Source organism: Aethalodelphis obliquidens, unplaced genomic scaffold (assembly GCF_003676395.1).
Source record: "Aethalodelphis obliquidens isolate GAN/ISIS:26980383/991018 unplaced genomic scaffold, ASM367639v1 scaffold2, whole genome shotgun sequence".
Lineage (NCBI taxonomy): Eukaryota > Metazoa > Chordata > Mammalia > Artiodactyla > Delphinidae > Aethalodelphis > Aethalodelphis obliquidens.
Window position 1 is genome coordinate 35718546 of NW_020837946.1, and position 21598 is coordinate 35740143.

Sequence of the window (21598 nt, forward strand, 5' to 3'; positions counted from 1 at the left end):
GGAACCTGATTCCTCCAGCTCCGTTTTTCTTTCTCAAGATTGCTTTGGTTATTTGGGGTCTTCTGTGTTTCCATACAAATTGTGAATTTTTTTGTTCTAGTTCTGTGAAAAATGCCAGTGGTAGTTTGATAGGGATTGCATTGAATCTGTAGATTGCTTTGGGTAGTAGAGTCATTTTCACAATGTTGATTCTTCCAATCCAAGAACATGGTATATCTCTCCATCTATTTGTATCATCTTTAATTTCTTTCATCAGTGTCTTATAGTTTTCTGCATACAGGTCTTTTGTCTCCTTAGGTAGGTTTATTCCTAGAGGTTTTATTCTTTTTGTTGCAATGGTAAATGGGAGTGTTTTCTTAATTTCACTTTCAGATTTTTCATCACTAGTGTATAAGAATGCCAGAGATTTCTGTGCATTAATTTTGTATCCTGCTACTTTACCAAATTCATTGATTAGCTCTAGTAGTTTTCTGGTAGCATCTTTAGGTATATCTGTGTATAGTATCATGTCATCTGCAAACAGTGACAGCTTTACTTCTTCTTTTCTGATTTGGATTCCTTTTATTTCTTTTTCTTTTCTGATTGCTGGGGCTAAAACTTCCAAAACTATGTTGAATAAGAGTGGTTACCAACTCCTTTTTAAATGAGTGTGAACCGACTCTAGTGTAAGACCATCTGGTGATGAAACCAGCAGAAGCCCAGATACTCATTTTCTTGCCACATAGATTGACACTCGCCACTAACACAAGAGTGTTAATGATGATGCATCTGGAGCAAAGACAAAGTAGGAAGTCCAGGGACTGGGGGAAATGTGGATTATCTGAGACCAGAGTAATATGGATTTGGGTCCCGGTCTTATGGGCCAGGAAGAGTTGAGGGGCAGCTCCAGGCAGTACTTAAAACACTTCCCATTTTAATCTGCTTTCTAGATCACTTTGTGATAGAAGGTTTAGCTCTGGCTTCTGCCATGGCTATGTATCTTATGCCTTTCCAGAGGGTAACATTCATACAAACAACGTAGAAAGATGACAAGTACATTTGCAGTTATTCACATAAACCAGCGTAGCTGGTGCATCTGTTATTAGGCTGCTTTCATGTTAAATTTTTCATTATTTTGACATTTCAGTTTGGCATTTTTAAATTTCATCTTTGTCCCTTTTCATCTGTTATATTTCAGTGACTCAGATATCCCACATCAGAACTGTGTTAGACACAAGGGAGAGAAAAAAAAAGAAACAGACACTGTCCTCGAGGATCTCACAAACTGGGACAGAGAGAAAAGCTCAGCCCAGAGAGGGAAGGAACTAGCCCAGCTAGCCAAGAGTCTTCTTTACTCCTCTGTTAATAACATACAAAAACAGAACCCTGCCTCAGGAAGATTAGGATTCCATTGATCCTCTAGGGCAGCAGGCAAGGCTCCAAGTTCTGTGATACACCCAGGTGATACTGGCTCTTTGTGTTCTAGGGCTGTGTTCAGATCCTCAGATTAAAAGAGTTCTCCTTACTATCTCCCCTTAGAGAACCGAATTGTCATTTAGAGATCAGCAACTGCAGGGAGGATAGCCATCTGCTATATAGAAAGAACCAGAGGTTTCTGTGAATTGAATTAGGACCTCCCTCCCCCATCAGTACTGCATAGTGATTAAAAAAGAGGGAGTCTGTGGGCTTACAGAGGAAACTGTCTTAAATGGGAGTCTATGCAGGACTGTCTACTGGCATTTGAACCTAAATAACTTGTCAGTGCCTTGATTTATTGTTTTCCTTTTTATCTTGGCTACTTTGTCGAAATGACATTAGAAGTTCCAAGATTTCCCTCAACTGTTCCGTATCTGGGGAAAACTTTTTTAAGAAAGATGAGATTTCAAGGCAGGATATAAAGCCTTACGTAGGTCATTTGGATCTCTTGACTCGTTTATGTCCATTTGTTTTTAGACAGAATTTGCAGAAATAAAATCTATGTATAAAACATACACATGTACTATCACAGTCATTCAGGTATAAGTTAACAGCTGCCACGAATGTTGGTCCAAACATGCCATATTGACTGAAAACATATCTCTGTATGAAATTGAATTCAAAGTGTGCAGTTATAATTTTTAATTTTTTCAGTGGTAAGCTAGGTTATGCTCCCTTTCTCTTTCCTGTTAATTGCAATTTCAAACAAATCAGCTAAAGGGTTGAGCTGAGGAGAGAGAGGAATATGAAGAGCAAGAAGGAATCAGGTACTTAAACAAAGTTTTAGCTTTGATGCATTTTTGCTTGAAACACAGAACAAGTGTTATGTTTAGCTTCCCCTGCTCTAAAATAGCACTGTTAATTTTTTCATTTGGTGATTTTCACACAAGTGCTAATGACACGTTTCTATAAATTATATTAATTTAACTTATCTCCCTAAATGTTGTTCTGTAGCGTGTAGCACGGATGTTCTCAGACTCTTGGCTGTGTAAGCTTGTTGCAGTTGGAAGCGGAACAGAAACATCTGAGAGGCATTATTTGGATTACAGATGCAGGAGCATCTGATCTCACCTTTTGCTCGGGTTCCTAAATCACAAGTGTTCTTTCCCTTTGCATTCAATCTGTGTGTCCTGCCCCCTCCATCTTTGACATTGCTCCAGGGTTGGTTTTATGGAGAATGCACTGTCATTGTACAAGTTAAAGGGATAGTAAGTTTCGTTAATCATATTTAATAGTTTAGTTTGCAGGAGGGTGACTGCTTCAAATTTAAAAGACAGAGGAGGTTGGTATGGACTATAATGTGCCCTTTCTTGTCCGTGAAAAGGAATACTCATATTTATGGAAAAATAACTATTTTTTTTTTCTTTACAGAGTATGATTTCATCCATTGTAAATAGCACATATTATGCCAACGTGTCAGCAACCAAGTGCCAGGAGTTTGGGAGATGGTATAAGAAGTACAAGAAGATTAAAGGTAAACTGACTTTTATTTTTGAAGCCTATTTTCAGTTTTTTAGGTCAAGGAGTTGTTGATTCTTGGGAATTTATGCTAATTTAGATACAATTTTTAATAAAATTTTATACACTTTTTTATAAAGGTAGGATTCTTTTTTTTAATTGAAGTATAGTTGGTTTACAATATTGTGTTAGTTTCAGGTATATAGCAAAGTGATTCAGTTATACATGTATATATATATGTGTATATATATATGTATATTTTATTCAGATTCTTTTCCATTTTAGGTTATTATAAGATATTGAATATAGTTCCCTGTGCCATACAGGAAAGCCTTGTTATTTATCTATTTTATATATAGTGGTGTTTATCTGTTAATTCCATACTCCTAATTTATCTGCCCCCTTCTCCTTTGGCAACCACAGGTTTGTTTTCTATGTCTGTGATTCTGTTTCTGTTTTGTAAATAAGTTCACTTGCATTATTTTTTCAAGATTCCACATATAAGTGATATCATATAATATTTGTCTTTCTCTGTCTGACTTCAGTCAGTATGATGATCTCTAGGTCCATCCATGTTGCTGCAAATGGCAATATTTCATTGCTTTTCTGTGGCTGAGTAATATTCTGTTGTATGTATATACCACATCTTTATCTATTCATCCGTTGATGGACACTTAAGTTGCTTCCATGTCTTGACTGTTGTAAATAGTGCTGCTATGAACATTGGGGTGCAAGATAAGATTCTTAATATTTTCATCAAGAGATCCAGATTGGCTCCCTTAAAACTAAGATGGTGTTAGAACTAAAGTAAAATTCTTAGCATAATATATGAAGTGTGTAGTTTTCACAAGAGATGCTTGTGAAGGCTGAGATCTTTAAAAATATTTTGAAGTTGTATACTTCAGAGAGGCATGTCTATTTAAAAAGCTCAATCAATAAATCATTTTCATTAATTTATTAATGAAAAAAGCAGTCATTCTAGGTTAAATCAGCACTTATAGTTTAAGTACCAATTATCAAATTGAAATGACTGTGTGGTATCAGGAAATCTTTGGTCAGAAATGGAGTTTTGATGTTGTGTTTATTTGGAGACAATTCCAGAACAGTGGTTTAAGCAAAGGGACTCTGCAGTCAGGAGGACTTGTATTCAAATCTTTGTCTTCTGTTTACTAGCTGTGTGAGCCTGAACAAATTATTTAACTTCACCAAGACTCAATCTCCTTATCTGAAAATTGGAAGTAATAAAAGTAAGTCACTGGCTAGCTGTGAGGACTAAATATGTTAATACTGGCACAAAGTAATCTCTTAATAAACAATAGCTATAATATTGTAACAATAATTAATGGTAGTAATTCTACTAGCAGCAATATATTACATATAGAATTATATCTGGTCCTGAATACACCATTCTCATATAATAAATGGCATGCTATTTAGGCCATCCAGCCCTTTAAATATATGTGATATTTTGCCTTTGCAAATTTTTCAATGCTGGAAAAATTCTGTCGTTCTCACCCCACTTCAAATGCTATTCAATTCAAATGCTACCAACCCCTGAGGGGATTGGGGGATAGCTTGGTAACAGAACAGGTTGATGTTTGAGGGTTCTTCTAGTTCATATTTTGCATGATTATGACATCATTCATCATGCTTTATTATAGGAATTCAGAGACTTGCTGATGGTTCACTGCCTCTGTTGAGAGGGTTAAATGACAATTTATGGTAGGCAGGTAAAAGTAAAGGATTAATTTATTTGTTTTTACTATCTGTAGTTTTCCTCTAGGGAGACAGTATGGAACTAATGCCTCTTGGCTGTTGAGTATTTGGGAGTTTGTTTACAAGGTTACCTTTTGAGAAAATGAGCTTTATTTGTATTGGTGGCACATTTCTGATTACAAAGGAATGAGAGCATTTTATGCTAAATATACAATTTATAAGGAAAGTCAAGTTGTTGAACTACCCAGGAGAAATTAAGTTCACTAAAAATTGAATTAAGATCCATTCCTTTTCAACATATTCTAAAATTCTTAGGACCCTCTAGTTTCTGGCTTGGGTACTTGCTTTACAACGTTATTAATATTAACTCCTGTACAGGATAAGATGAATAACTCCTTCTCATTATAAGACATGATTGTGTGGTTCGGAAGTGTTCCTTTTCTGTAAGTGTTGTCTCCAAGTTTTCCCTTTAAAATCAGATTGTTAAAGTGCTTGAACAATATCCTCTTTGCCTAAAAATCAAAAGAATCACGCAGCTTCAAGGTCATTTGTTAGATCCAATTTACTTGCTATTATAAGAGAAAGGAAGAGAGCGTTCTCTTTTAATAGTCTGGAGTATAATTCCAGATTCAAAAAGACTGGAAACTCTTCACTCTAGTGTTTTCAGAATCGCCACTACAGAATCTGTGTGTGTGTGTGTGTGTGTGTGTGTGTGTGTGTGTGTGTGTGTGGTCTGTGTGTGTATATATCTGTTCACACACACATTAACACTTATGTCTTCTACTTTTCTCCTTTCTTTCTTAGCAAGTCAATTCTTCAAGCTCTATTTTTTTCTTCAAGATAGTAAATGCACAGTTAAATCTTTAAGTGCCATAAAAGCAGACTGAGACCTTGATTTCAATCAGGAGGTCAAGGATCCACACCTGAAGAGGCGGCCAGCTGCTGTGTACACATGCTATTCAAAGAGATGGAGCTAGTCATTGCTGTTAAAAAGTGTGTGTGTGCATGTGTGTGTGTCACTAGGAGGAGAAAAGGGAAGGTTAAGGTATGTGTGAAGTAAACACAAGCTGCCATAAAACAGTTCAAGTGGTGTTGATTCATCAACCAAGGGAGTGGGAGGAAAAACAAAGCATTCATGACAGGTATAATGGTGTAGAGAAAATAAACACCCCAGAGAAGTGCATTTTATTAACTTTCCACCTTCAGAGAAAAGGAAGTGTTGGACCTATTCAGGAACATTTCAGTCCTTACAAGCTTTATGCTGTGAATAGATGTCACTGTGGGAGTTCCTATCTAGTAGAATCCATTTCTCATGAGAAAGCAATGATTTTGTTTGTAAGATTTCTATTTGTGTCTATCCATTTTCAAAAAAAGTAGTGAATTTCAAATCTGGAAATAAAGTAGCAAAACCAGAATTCTACCTTAGGGCTCTTCCCCAGAGCGCAGAAGTCAGAGTTCTCTGTCTTTCCTTGTCTCCCCTCCCCCACCTTGTTTCCATTCCATAGTTACCAGTTTACATGAATCATTGCTGATGTTCAGTATAGAAGAAAATCTCAAGCTAGCTTACTGATGTCTCAAACTAAATGCAGGCTACATTGTTAAATATGTTTCCTATTATCTGCTAATGTCTGTTTTAATAAAACAGTGGGAACTAAATGGTTGCTTCTTAATCAAAACCATGATTTCCCAAACATAAGCTATGTGATTCTGTTACAAATTGCCACATATAGATCTCCTAGGTCAAATTTTTTTTCTCTTCTCATAGAAATAAACAGTAAAATAATTATATACTCTGAAAGATCAAAGTAAACATGACTAAAACCTGGCAAAAATAAAAGTCTACTGAAAGGTTTTAGGAAAAAAAGATCAGATTGCAAATTCTATAGTTAATGCTTAAATAAATATGAGAAAAATGAATAATCAATAATTTGATATCATTAAAAACAAATGTAAAGACTATATACAAATGGAATTGTCTAAATCTTGAAGTAAACATTTTAATGTGCATTTTTTGAATTTGTTGTTATTATAGCTAAACTATTTACACTTATTCTTTAAAAAGTCCTAAGTTGGTTTGGCTTAGCATGTTAACGTTATTTTCCCCAGTGATCACAGCAAAGCACATTCTGTTTACCTTTTTCCTTTAATTTCAAAGGCAATCATAGTTGACACAGACATATTTGAGTTAACATTAGTGTTAATTCAGGATAGATGGGGAGACAGTTTGTGTACTCTGGTTTTAAAGTTCAGAACCATGAACCTGCTTCCCAGGAGTTTTTGATACTGAAGAAAATGAAGTGGTTGAATGTGGTAGTTGGTTGGTTCAGATGGCATTCTTTTTTTTTTTTTTTTTTTTTTGCGGTAAGCGGGCCTGTCACTGTTGTGGCGTCTCCGGTTGTGGAGCACAGGCTCCAGACGCGCAGGTTCAGCGGCCATGGCTCACGGGCCCAGCCGCTCCGCGGCATGTGGGATCTTCCCGGACCGGGGCACGAACCCGTGTTCCCTGCATCGGCAGGCGAACTCTCAACCACTGCGCCACCAGGGAAGCCCAGATGGCATTCTTTTAATTGCTGTTCATCTCATACTGTAATTGCTTCTGGCCTAGATTTTACAATGTAGCGCTCATAAGCTCCCAGGATTCAGAAAAATACATACATTTTGTGGAAAAACAAAACAAAACAAAAAGACCGATATTAACGGTTGTTTAATGTGTAGGAGTCTTAGTGTTGGACCCAAGGATAATCCCCCGGGACCTAGAAACATTCATGCTATTAATTATTTTCAAGAATTTTGAGGGTTATGTGGGATTTACCTATCAATTTTTCTTTCATAGGTTCTATGCATTTTATTAAAACAATATTTTTAACCTCACTCTTCTTTTGGATTAAGTCTACTTAGACATACACTTGCCCCATCAGTTTTATGAAACTAAGTGGCAATTATGTGCAGTACTATTATTAATTATACTATTATGGCAATCTAATTCTGCAAGGGATCTTATAAGAATAAGAAAGTACCTTAACAAAGAAGCACTCATATGTTTTAAATGTTTCCTAATTAAAAATTAATAATTTAAAAGAGAATAATTTTATATTTAAAGTGTTTTTCATCTGGCACCAAAAGCAAAATGAACTGCCGTCTTCGGTCAGGTCAGTTTCAAGTCTTTAATATGTCACAAGAATTAAGGGGTCATTGAAAGTTCACACAATTCTAGTGGATATCTCCAAATTATTTGTGTCATAAAATAATACCACTAGAATGAATGGACCTAACCAAACCCTATACTGTGGCCAGAAAGCAAAATGATCCCCATCACTTTCCTTTTCTCAGTCATTGCTCAAGAAGCCCCTGATTGCTAGTTGTCTTAATTTTGTTTCTTTATTTGAGCTTATTTTGCAAAATATTAAAAAGCTGGGAGAAATGAGGATTTTTAAAAACCAGTGTTACTTCCTCAAGCCTGGTTTATCCTAGTAATCAGTATTTTATCTGACCCTGTCTGATCTAGTCTTGCAAGATCAAACGTCCTGGCCAGCAAGCAGACAGTAAACAAAGCCTGTGAAGGGTTTCAGTAAACACAAAGATTAGATGTTGAATGAAAATTAAACTCCTTGAACTAGTTCTCTGTACTAAAGTGGTTAAGTGGGTTGTGATTAAAAGAAATAAGTAATTATGATCATTATAGCTGAAATGATATAATGTTACCACATTTAAAGCACCTCTTGTACCCAAAAATGATTGTGTCATTTACAAAGTGGTGCCTCGAAGTTGGATAGAGAAATCAGTGTCCCCTGACCTGGTTCCATAAGGCAGCCCTTGCTTAGCCATGGTGGTCAGGACAATGCCTTTAATCAGCTGCTGGTACTTCTGCCTCTGCTGTTGTTTAGCTCTGATGAGGTAAAAGTAACTTAACTTCTTTTGTTTTTTAACATCTTTATTGGACTATAATTGCTTTACAATGGTGTGTCAGTTTCTGCTTTATAACAAAGTGAATCAGCTACACATATGTATATCCCCATATCGCCTCCCTCTTGCGTCTCCCTCCTACCAGTAACTTAACTTTTGTCTACCTAATTCTTCTGGGTCATGAAAGAAATTTGCTTTCCGTTTTGGATCTAAATTAAGGTGCTTGGCAAGGAAGTTTGTTTGCCCTCTGCCTATATTGCACCTTGTGTAAAGTAATGACAATATCAAATCCTTGAATTTTATATATGTATTAGATTAATTGAAACAGAAACATCACTTCCGCAAACAATCACTTTCCTTCTTACTGGTTTTCCAGAAATTGAAAGAGCCTTGTGCCTTTACACTGGTAAACACTGATGTGCCTTCATCGATCACCTTACCCTTCCTAACCTTCCAATTAGGAGCTCATTGGTAGTGTCACCAAGTGGAAGAATGGTACGTGGGGAATGCCTTGGACCCTAAGCTCAGATGTGGACTCATTTCTTGCTTGAATCTTAAGAAGCTTATTGTAGCTGTACTGGTAGCTGCTTCTTTAGCCTGAATGTGTTTATTCATAAATGTTTAAAGAAGTAAAAACAATCATTTGCCCACAGTGTGGTTTGTAGATGGAAAGAAACAAACTTGCTATCTTCTCATATTTATAAGCCATTTAAAAAAGAATGGAAAGGGAAAAAGGATCTGCTTTTCTAACCCCTTCCTTTCTGCATCCATCCATCCATCCATCATCTATACTTACTATCTGAAAGAATTATAAGACACAATTCCTGGTTTCAAAAAGCCTACATTCTCTATGAAATAATTAACAATATAACATATTTTACTATCATTCAAAAAGAAATTTGAGCATCTACTATATATACCTGGCAGGATTTTAAGTGGGGATCATTACCTAGTCCTTCCTTGCAAGAAAGTTACAGTCACAATTAGATAATTAATTTTAATAAAATGTTTAGTGAGTATCTCTACTATAGCCCATATTCAGTGCTAGAAGCAGTGAGAGACATTCAGAAACACTTAAGATATGGTTCCTACCTCTAGTTGTGTCGCCCTCAACCTAGCAGGGGGTGGCCGTATAAGTATATCTGGCAAATATATAACAGTGGTATAAACTAGTATAGTGGTAACACAGAGAAGGGTCCATAAATTATACCTGCTGGGTGTCAGGGGATAATTCGAGAAGAAGTAGCACGTGAGTTATACCTTAAGTACAGATAGAGTTTTGCAGAGAGGACAAGGAGAAGGAAGAACATTTCAGGCAAATGCAAGTTCCTGAGTATAGATGCAGGGGTGCAGAAGAGCATGATATATTTTGGAAATTATGGGTGGTGGTCCAGTGCGTCTAGAATGGCAGTGCATTTATCATGATGCTGTAATATAACATGCCCAGAATGGCTAAGATTTTTGATTGGTGAAAAGGAAAAGATAACAGCATGGCAGGGTGTGGGACTGATGGTGGCACCAAACATTGGTGAAAGAGCAGAAATGTTTGGGACCTGGCTGTGGGGAGTGTTCGTGTTATAGTGATGAAAAATAAAGTTGGGAAGGTAGTAAACACATCTTAGGGAACTCTGAAAGCCCAGTTGAGATAGACTGAGAATCATTGAAGGTTTTTCAGCAATGAAGCAATAATGAAAATGGTGGTTTTAAAAAAAAAACCAAACACATCCTCTAGAAGCCATCTAAAACCATGTATGGATATGAATATGTTTATGGCAGGAGGGGAGGCAAATGGGAGGGAGAAGGGTGGTGTGCACACCCTGGAGGATGCAGACAAAATAGAATCTATTGCAGTAAGATGGTGAGGGAGGTAGAGCTTTGGCTCTGATGGCAGGAATGAGAAAGAGAGAAGTGACCAATGCAATATGTGTGTGGGAAGAGAAAGGGAAATCAAAGTAGAGTCCAAGGTTTCGAGCTTAAGTGACTCTTGATGGTTTTGACAGAAATGGGATGATATAAACTGAGAGGAAGTTGCTGATGCTTCAGTGAGAGTTGGTGAACTAGGTAGAACTATCCACTGGGCTGTTCAAGGTGTGGAGCCACCTGACCAAAAGACAGGCCTAGAGAATAGATTCTGGAGCTAATTTTTTAGATGTAATAGTTAAAATGATACCAAAAGAGGATTCTCTGAAGGGGAGAGTGAGGACAGGAGGGGTTGGAAGCTTTGAGAGGTAAAAGGGCCATGGGTTAAGAAGACATGATTAGGAAGAAAGTGAGACTTCATGGAAGCCAAGGGAAGATGGGTTACCAGTGGAGAAATGTTATCAAGGGTGACAGGAGGAGGAGAAGGAAAAGAGGTGATTGGAGGCTCTTAACTTTGGCAAAAAAGGGGCCATAATGACATTGAAGGGAGCTATTTCCCTGTCGTGTGAGAACAAAGAGAAACTATATGCATCTGAGATGGAAGGTGGCAAGGAAATGAGGATAGCAGATACTGCGTGAATGAGGAAAGGATATAAGAGCAGCTAACTGCAGCATTAGGGTTAAGTGTACCCATACTTCCACCCCACCCCAATACTCAGGAGAAAGACGATGGAGCCACAGGAGGCCAAGGGCTCTGAAGGGGAAGAGGGGTGGTAAGCAACAGTTCACAAACTAGGAAGGGATGGGGCACAGAGGATGCTTTGCCTTTGAAAGAAAGAGAAATAGCTTTGCTTCAGAACCTGGAGGAAAGGAAGGAAGATGGATAAGGAGACAAGTTTTTGGAGATGGAGTGAGTGGTAGAGAATGAGGCAGCTCATGCCATGTGGTAGGGGTGGGGGTGGGCTGTTGTGATTATCTAGCAGCGAAGGAGAGAATGGTTGGTATGGGGGCTTGGTGGCGAGTCCTGAAACAGGTTCTGGACCAACTATGTTTGGGAAACAGTGAGAGAGAAGCAGGGAGTTGAACTGAGATGACATAGTTAAGGGTTGTGGTCCAGGTCTCTTTAGTTCTTAGCGTTTTCTTATAGTGAGCTTTAGATTTCTCATAGTTTCAGATTTCCTTTTGTCTTGCTGAGAAACAAAATTAAAAACTCAAAACAAAGATCTGGTGGTGCTTGATGAAGAATCTACAGAGTTGTGAAATGAGAGCTTTTGTGTGTAGACCAGGAAATATCCAGCTTATTTAAAATCTGGTATGATTGTGGTGACATCCTCTTATTTTGGGGAAACCCATAGGTTAAAATCAGAGAATTCTCTTGGTCTTTTGATCGACTAAATAAAAATTATTACTTGTGTTTCCTCAGATGATTTACAGAGTTAAAAGCTGAAAAGCACTTATGTTTGCAAGGTGCTTGAAGCTCTTAAATATAAGTGCTATGTAAGATGCTAGGACTACCATGACAATTGTCTACGGTAGATAGTTATTTAATGTGCTCTTTGTCTGACTGGTGATACGATTCTTACCCTATGTAAGAATTTGAGATTATCTGACCTTGGACTTCTGAACTCTCAAGGGGATGGACATAAATCTAGAATCATCTGGGGTACAAGCCAGGCTATGAGTTCCAACATTTGACCTTTCAAGCTGTCACCTTCCAAGTTCCATGTTCTGTAGTAATTTTGATTCTTGAATAATCTCCCTACTAGACCAAAAATCCCTTGAAAGAACATCTGGGGGACTCATCCATTTTGTGCCATCCTCCAAGCCCTGTGAACATAGGACTTTGTATATTGTAGATGCTTAGTAAATATTAATAGAATTGAATTTAATATAGATGAATTTATTTGAACATATGCACTAGAACAGTTTTATTTTTGGACATATTATATTGTTACTAAATCTTATTTGCTATCGGACGTCTCAATTGAGAGAAGAAAGAAAACCTTTGTCTTATTCCTGATCTTAGTGGAAATGCTTTCAGTTTTTCACCATTGAGAACGATGTTGGCTGTGGGTTTGTCATATATGGCCTTTATTATGTTGAGGTAAGTTCCCTCTATGCCTACTTTCTGGTGGAGCCCTCATCTCCCAAAGGTTAGAAGAGACTTATGTTAGGAGTGATAAGGACTTGCAGTAGGAAGTCAGTGGGTAAAAAGGAATATTCTGTGGGGACTTGTGTCAGGTTTGGAGGTTGGGGCAGAAGTGAAAGATGTCATAAATACATCAAGTCTGATGAAAGTTGTAACATGTTATAATCACATATACATGTTCATAATAAACTCAGAAGGTCTGGAAAAAATATACATTAAAAAAAGAGAAAACCTTTGCTTGTTTAATTCATATTACAAATGTCCTTAGCAAATTAGTTATCGGTTAAAACCATTTTTTTTTCTGTTAATTAGTTATTGAGCTAAAGATTTAGCAATTGTTAATCAATTCCACTGAAAGAGACAGTAACACCTTTGTTAAGTAAAAATGCGGGACCATTTATGTAGCCTAAGAAAAACATCCCTTTGAGGTGTTTCCAGCTAGTTTATTGAGTATTTTACTTAAAATAATGGCCCCAAACATTTAAGTCCTGTGAAATCAGAGAGAATGGCCAATGGAAAATAATGAATTATGGGTTGATTATTTCTTTGATTCACTTTTCCTTATTAGGTTGAATTAAAGAATTAATCCACATAGAATGCTCCTGAATGATAATGTTAAGTTTCTGAAATGTCATTTTTTTCCTGTCATGTGTGAATTCACCTCTGAAATTATAGTTTTAAATTAAAGCAAAGAGTAAAAATCAAGATATTATTAGATAAGTAGCTTTAACCTATATAGAAAGCTGTAGGAATATTTGAAATGATCAGTGTTATCAAAGTATTATGAAGCATTGTTTTTTGTGGGGTTTTTTTTGCGGTACGCGGGACTCTCACTGCTGTGGCCTTTTCCGTTGCGGAGCACAGGCTCCGGACGCGCAGGCTCAGCGGCCATGGCTCACGGGGCCCAGCTGCTCCACGGCACGTGGGATCTTCCCGGAGCGGGGCACAAACCCGTGTCCCCTGCATCGGCAGGCGGACTCTCAACCACTGCGCCACCAGGGAAGCCCATGAAGCATTGTTTGAAACCAAAAGGGACGATAGCATTCAGACACAGTAAAGGTGGACAATGCTTACTTTTTCCATGGAACATAATCGGTCCTATGAACTTTTATTGTCAAAAAACAAAGGTGTTCAGCTACAAGTTGCTCTATGGTAGATAATATATGTTTTTGTGGATCTTAATATGATGGGAAAAGGAAGTTGATAATAAGGGGAAAATATACCTAAGAAAACCAGTCATATGGTATTATCACAATGCCGGCTGGTACACTTCGCTTTTGGGGCTGGAAGCATTTTCCTTCCAAGTCTTGTTTTATTAGGAGTTAACAAGTTGGCTCTGAATATCTTGCTCTAGGCAGAGACTTTGCAAGCAAGTTCTCAACCCGGAGACAGATTCTCTTTAACAAATTTAGAGGAAAAAAAAAACCTTTCGGTTTCATAGTCCTAAAAGACTTATTTTTTTTCTTTGCCCTTCAGCCCTTTCAGACTCCTAATATTTTCTTTAATTATATATAGTGAACTCTTCTGGTTATAGTTTTGTTTTTAATTTCCAATAGCGTGGGATTTGTATCTGGTATATATGGAATATTGGCTTTAGCTCTTGAGATCATGTCTGTCTATGTTTGTGTTAACAGAAAAGCAGTTTTTATATAACAAATTGACTTTGTACCTACAGTTATTGACTAGGAGAGAATAAGTCAGGAGTATTTTCAGTGATTGGGCATGTTCAGTGTTGACAGACAGGATGCTGTTCTGGTTTGTCAGGAAAATTAGTGTTATGTTTACATTCTAAAAAGAGTTTTAACTCAGTGAAAGACTTTGGGTGGACAGTAGGGCTTTTTAACGTTAATGTGTAGCCTAGTTCGGAGAGAGGAGTCTAAATAAATATCAGGTTGAATCATATGTAAATGCCATTTTCGTAGGTCAAAATTATATGTCACCAAGTTCATATAGTAGTTCAATCATATATGAATTTATTGTGATTGCCTGAGATTCTCAGGTTATTACCATGTTACATGAGTGTGCCTACCCCATTTTATTTTTTGTTGGTTACTTGTTTCAAACAAACACTTCATATTTACAGAGTTTATAAAGAGTACTTGCAAAAGCTCTCAGTTGCGTGATTCATGTCTTTCATCAGTCAGGTGGGACTCCGTGCTGATGACACTCATTTGGGGACAAAGCCTTTTGGCTGCAAGAAAAATAAAAGAATGGAAGGATTCATGAAAATAAACATAGTGAGTGTGAAACTGTATTACAGATGACTAGAATGAGCTGCTAAATAAACAACAAAATAGGAATTAAAGGGAGCTATGTTTTATCATCAAATAGAAATGCATTTTATATCATAGGCAGTTGTCACAGGCCCATCTATACTCAGTTAAATTGTCTGAAGCAAATCTATAGATGGAGTTCTTTCATGCTAGTATTATTCAGTACTGTATCTGTAGGGGCTGTCATCATTCTGGTACATAGTAGTTGATGAATAAATGTCTATCATATGAATTAAAACAATAAACAAGCAAACGCGAATAATCCTATTTTAGTGATTAGCTCATTCAGTTGGGAACAATCCGTAATTTCCTCACTGTTTAGAACTGACTGGTTTCTGCAGTCTGTCACATCAGGAAGGTTTACAGGGCATAGAGTGGAGGCTTCAGGATGAGCCCTCACCATTCAGATAACTCACCCACTCATCATGTCACCTATGCATTTTCATGCCGCATGTGCACATGCACACACACATACAAACAGAAAGCAGGGCTTGTCTGTCGGAAAGTTGATGAGTCCTGACTTGAACCCTAAAATTAATAACAACCACATGTCCCAAGTTGGGCAGGTTAGCGTAAGCAAAGACTTTAAAGGTCCTAAAGACATTGGTTTGATTTCTGCTACTTGCTTTAATAGGTTAGTGACATTGTTTTTTTCTGAGCTTCAACCTCTTCTTCAATAATGTGGGCATAATAATATCTATGTCATACAATTGTTATGTGAGAATTAAATGACAGTGATGTGTAAAGGGTTTAGCTCAGTGCCTTAGCTACTATGTAAGTGGTAGAAGGCTAGATGTTACCTGCAGTCACTTATAATAAAAACATTTTTCTCTAAAGGGAATACAACAAAAGTACTTGTGAAACATTTAGGCCCCGAGAACTTCACTTTGAGTTATGCAGAAAAAGAGAAAAAAACCCCACTAGTTTTCACTGGTCTTGTGATTTATTATGCTTATGAGGCTAGAGCCAGTAGTCCTAATCATTTTAATTTTTCCTAACTATTTGTCTACATTTGGACTGCTATTTGTCCCTGAACAAGTTACCTGACTTCTCTGGTATTAGACAGGATCATTATCCTTAAAATTGGGGCCCAATGTTGGGGTGTAGTGTCACGGGAGCAGGGAACTTGGGGTGGAGGTTTGGAAGTCCAAGGCAATGATATGCTCAAGAATATCTTTTCCCTGTGCTTAAGGTTTGGGTGCCCATTCAGAATTGTCGATTTGATTGGCAGCTTCCCCACCAAGAGTGCCAAATGGCCAGCCTGTGTCTTACCTTGTAGAATCACTTCCAGAGTACTTTTTGAGGCTGAAGGAGTCACAGAGAAATGCACTATCCTTTTTTATTTGGCTTATATTCTTCTATCCAGGGTTTCCAGGATTTGTTCTGGGGAATACTGCAGTGTTAGCTTATTAAGGAATCCATTAGCACTCATTCTTGCTAATCTGTTTACATTTGTATAAGCATCTTAATGGTTTAAGGAAAAATCCATAGGCCAGAAATTCCAGAAATTTCTCAGTGCAAAGCCTTTTACCCAATTCATTTCTTTCCACTCATTATAACTATGGACAAAACCCCAGGGCTTATTTCTCAAAGGCAATTGTGTTAAGGTTTGCATTGAAGCACTAGGTTCATAGTTCTGGAAAAAATTATCAGTCTTTTAAGCAGTATTGATAGATAACCTTGCAAGAGCAGTACTACAACTGCTGCTATTGCCACTGTAATCCACTGTTATTCCTGTTGCATTGGGGAGTTTCACAAAGAGAGATATCTTGGGAAAGTTTTGAATTTTTGCCGAAAAGTCAAAAAACAGAAGCAATTATTCTGAGAAAGGGAATTGTTTTGAAAATCCTAGCAGCAGTACTCTTTAAGATGCTATCAAGATGCTGGAAGGTTGCTTTAAAACCAGTTTACAGGTAATCTTTCTCATTTTACAGGTAATCCCAAGATCACCCAGCTAGTTAGAACTCAGGTTTAAAAATCCCAGTTTGCTCTTCTTTCCACCTATCCTATGCTGTCTTGCTTTGATTGACAGACATCTCTACATATCAGATGCTTTACCTTTTGCTCATAAATCCTCTTCAGAAAGTATACTTCGGGGCATAAAGTCATTGGAGTATATTTGGAGTATTGAATTTTTACTGGGTTTACTTTATATAGCATGTATAGCAAATATAGATGTAATAAAAATAATGAAATCTAACAGAAACACTAAACTGAAGAAGAAAAACTAGTGTGTGTGTGTGTGTGTGTGTGTGTGTGTGTGTGTGTGTATTTCTTTTAGTTAGGACCTTTTTGATACCTACTCATTACCTGGAAAATAAAAGCAATCCATTAAACATTTGCTTTTTTAAAATACTGTTGTAATAAACTATAATGGAAAAGAATCCAAAAAAATATAGATATATACATATATATGTATAACTGAATCACTTTGCTATACACATGAAACCAACACAATATTGTAAATCAACTATGCTTCAATTAAAAAAACTGTAGGACACTCTCCTTCTTTCTTTTGGTTAATGTAAATGTAACACGTATACATTTGAAGCATGTTTTATTCCTTAAGTTTTCTTTCCATTTTTTATTTATAATAAATTTTGAAACTTAAAGCCATATTTATGTAGCATTCCTGTAAATTTAATTTCAAGAGTTGTGAGATTGTCATTTTATTTCCCATCTATTCTGCTGTCTCCTAATTTGAAGGTCAGGATGTGAACTATTAAGCCTCATTTGGAGAAGCTGAATCCAACATATTCCTGCACATGCCATGAAGCATGTGATTCTAAATTGACAACGAATTCTTCTAAACTGTAGGGATTTGTTTTAAAAAGTAACATGATGTAACATGGCATAGTTACTTAAACCAAAGGAAAGGTTGCAATTCTTTAGATGACCTTTGGGAAACAGCAGACATTGGTCAGAATGTCCTAATCAGGAAATTTTGAAATGTCAAGCCTAATCTGTTAATCATAATTATACAGATATTTTGTGAAATTTACAGTAGCCCTTTAATAAAGATCTTTCACATAGACACTGATCATCTAAAATTTACTCTTACAATTCTAAGATAATAATATTTTCCCTATGGCAAAACTGAGATCCAGAGAATCTCCAATTTGCTCAAAGAGACCCCACAGCTAGTAAGAGTTAGAATGTAGATTTGAATGCAGTTTTCTAGTATCAGGTCCAGTCAATGCTTCTTCAGTATAACAAAAACTAAACTAATCATCAACAAAAACTAAAAATACATCATAGAGAAGAAAATTTAAAATGTTTAGATACATTTATAGGATAGTGAACGTTCAGTCAGATTGAATCCTTAATGTCATTAGGTTTTAGAGAAAAAAATGGAATATGACAGTTATAAATGTCTGGTATAATCTCAAAAGACAACAACAACATAAAAGCAAAGACAGTATAGAACAGCGATTCTCAAACTTTAGCATACATAAAAATCACCTGGCAGCTGTATTTTGTATAATCTCAAAAGACAATAAGTAAAAGCAAAAATGATATAGACATTGATTCTCAAACTTTAGTGTACATAAGAATCATTGGAAATTTGGTATACATAAGAACTCTAAGAGATCCTGAATTTGTATTTCTAAGAGTCTTCCAGGTAATATGGATGTTGATGGTTCAAGGGACTATATTTTGAATATCTCTGACCTAGCGCAAAACTGAAATGTACAATTTATGTCCATCCATCTATGCCAGTACACACACAGACACAGACACAGACACAGACACACACAGGCAAGGTGAATGTAATAGTAATGGTAAACTGCATAGTGCCAGATACTGTTCTAAGTGTTGATATATATTCTCATTTAATCACACAGTAATCCTTCATGGTAGGCATAAGTTTTAACCCACATTAAATATACAAGGAAACTAAGGCACAGGGAAGTTAAGTAACCTACCTGAGGTCACACATCTACCAAATGGTAGAGCTGAGATTTAAACCCTGGCAGTCTGGCTTAGAAATCTCTGCTTTTAACTATTATAACATACATCTTTCCCAACAGCTGAAAACATATTTACCCAAAATTGCCATAAAGAAATTATAATAAAAAATTAAGAGCCAGAGAGGAATATAAGACAAGATTTATATATAGACATATATTTTCTTGAGTATTTAGAATGTTCTTGCAACCACCTAAGATACATATGTATATATCAGGGATTTGTGATTATTAAAATAAGTACTTGACTTCAAAATGTACTTAAAATTGCATGAAATAAAATGAGATTCTTAAACCAAATATCTTTTCCTTGTAATGTGGATAAATCCCTGGGGAGGAGTGTCACTTTCTTGTCTATGAGCAACCTGCCATAGCCAGCGGTCTTGGACATTGAATAGCTAATGTTCATAGGGTGCTCTTGGTTAGAACATCAACTCTCTGAGCTTGGGAAGGCTTCAGGAGCCCATGGGATTCTGATACAGGGCTACAAAGGCCTCTCCTACTTTGGAGTTATATAGAACTCCAGAAGCTCAGAGGGTGGTTACATAATTGTTTCCTAGTCTGTGCAATTTTCACTCAATCCCAGAAAGCTCAAAGGAATTGGCAAGGTCCTACTGGAACTGTGAGTTTCTCAGAAACCTGAGCAGACTCCAGATCCTAGTTATGCACCGGCAAGGCCCCAGGACTGGGACCCTCCTCCAGAGGTTAAAATAGCTACAGAGAGCTGCTCAGCTACCCAAGGTAGAAATATTTCAGCCCCACTTGCCTCAACAGCCTCAAGCCACACTCTGTTTGGGGACTTGTACTTGAAGCTGGGTAATCATTCCTTCCCAGGCACTTCCCACCTCACAGATTGCCCTTTAGGACTTTGCCAACCGTAGAATCAAATTCACTGTGAATTAAATTGCAGCTCTGATGTAAAGTCCTGGAAGCAGTTGTGTTTTTAATGTCTCTTTAATAAGTAAGCATTTTGGCTTTATTGAGAATATTTTCTGTTGTGAATGTGAACATTGTGCTCGTCATGAGAGGCAGTGCTGCCTTTTATCCTTCAGGTTTTTAAGGATTTCTGATCCATGGCTGAGTATTGCAGAGATAAGATGGGCCCTCAGAGCCAGGGAGTTACCTTTGGTCTTGGTTTAGTTTAAAGTAGACTTAACATGATGCTTTCTATCAGAATGAAAAAGCAAAACACAAAATCAGGCACTGCTGTTAGGTCTACATTTCAGTCATTGTGGTTACTTTCAACAAATTTAACAAGAAAGAAAGAAAAAGGGAGGAAGAGAGGGAAGGAGAGAGGGAGGGAAGGAAGGAAGGAAGGAAGGAAGGAAGGAAGGGAGGAAGGAAGGCCAGAAAGAAAAGGGAAAAGAAATACTGAAGGCCCAGGCTCAGCTTTCAGACTGAGTCTGGTGCATTGTTGATGCTCCTCTGACTTTTTTGTAAGCATTTGTATTTCATCTGCTGTGACATAAGAGGTTAAAATATTATTCTGATATTATCTGTATAAGAGTGGCAGCAGAAAAAAAAGAAAAAAGTTTTTCAGATTTGGCAAAATCTGTGCAAACTGTTCCTGAAACCATGAACCTTGGTCAGAAGAGATGCAGCCTGTTGGTGACCATTTGATGTTTAGGCATTCTTAAAGTTGGGATGATTGGTTTGTTTGTTTGTTTTTTCTTTATTCTTGGAAGTAAAGAACTTGACTTTTATTGATAGAGCTGTCAGGGACTGGAGAACATTGACAAAGATTCTTTGCTTGACCAAACTTTAGACAGCCTCCTGAACCTTCTCCTAGGCCCATCTGTGCACTTCCTTGTAAAATCCAGTTTTACAAGAACCCTGCTAAGTCAGTTTAACCAGAAACCCCCAGCCTTGTATCTGATCACCCTGGATATCTCATTCTCATCAGGTTCCTCATCCTCCACCATCCCCCAGGTGATGTCTGATCACCCTGGCCTGTCTTTAGCAAAGAATCCTGTTAGGTTGGTTTAGCCAGAATCCCACTTACTCCTGATGTTTCCTTTTAGTAATTTTCCATCCCCTGACCTCCACCCTGCTCCTTGGCTATAAATTCCCACTTGCCCATGCTGTATTTGGAGTTGCGCCCAATCTCTCTCCCCACTGTAAAATCCCATTGCTGTGGTCCCTGTACCTATTGCGATGGTCCTGGATAAGGTCTGCCTTAACATCTTTAACAAGTGTTGTTGAATATTTTTTTCTTTAACAACATAGCGGGTGTCTTTAGTCTCGTAGACAAAATTTTGACACTGGTAGCCCATGGATGGGCAGGATCTAGTTTTCAGAAATGTTTTGTTTGGCTTTTATTGTGTTTTGAAAATAGAATTATTTGCCAATACCTAAATTTAGGAGCTCTCATGTAAAAATCCAGATTTTTCATTTTTTTGAAAAAAAATCTGAAGAAGATGTGGCACATATATGCAATGGAATATTACTCAGCCGTAAAAAGAAAGGAAATTGAGCTATTTGTAATGAGGTGGATAGACCTAGAGTCTGTCATACAGAGTGAAGTAAGTCAGAAAGAGAAAGACAAATACCGTATGCTAACACATATATATAGAATTTAAGAAAAAAAAATGTCATGAAGAGCCAAGGGGTAAGACAGGAATAAAAACACAGACCTACTAGAGAATGGACTTGAGGATATGGGGAGCGGGAAGGGTAAGCTGTGACAAAGTGAGAGAGTGGCATGGACATATATACACTACCAAACGTAAGGTAGATAGCTAGTGGGAAGCAGCCGCATAGCACAGGAATATCAGCTCAGTGCTTTGTGACAGCCTGGAGGGGTGGGATAGGGAGGG

The 21598-nt window shown here is 37.3% G+C and overlaps 1 protein-coding gene across 3 annotated transcripts in view; it reads left to right on the forward strand.

The window, feature by feature from the left end:
* Positions 1–21598, forward strand: part of SATB2 (SATB homeobox 2) — a 192176-nt gene that overhangs the window by 88584 nt on the left and 81994 nt on the right. For all 3 annotated transcript variants that reach the window (XM_027124972.1, XM_027124950.1, XM_027124960.1), the window contains exon 6: positions 2827–2929. In XM_027124972.1, the coding sequence (XP_026980773.1) occupies positions 2827–2929 (103 nt within the window). The remainder of the gene's footprint in view (positions 1–2826; positions 2930–21598) is intronic.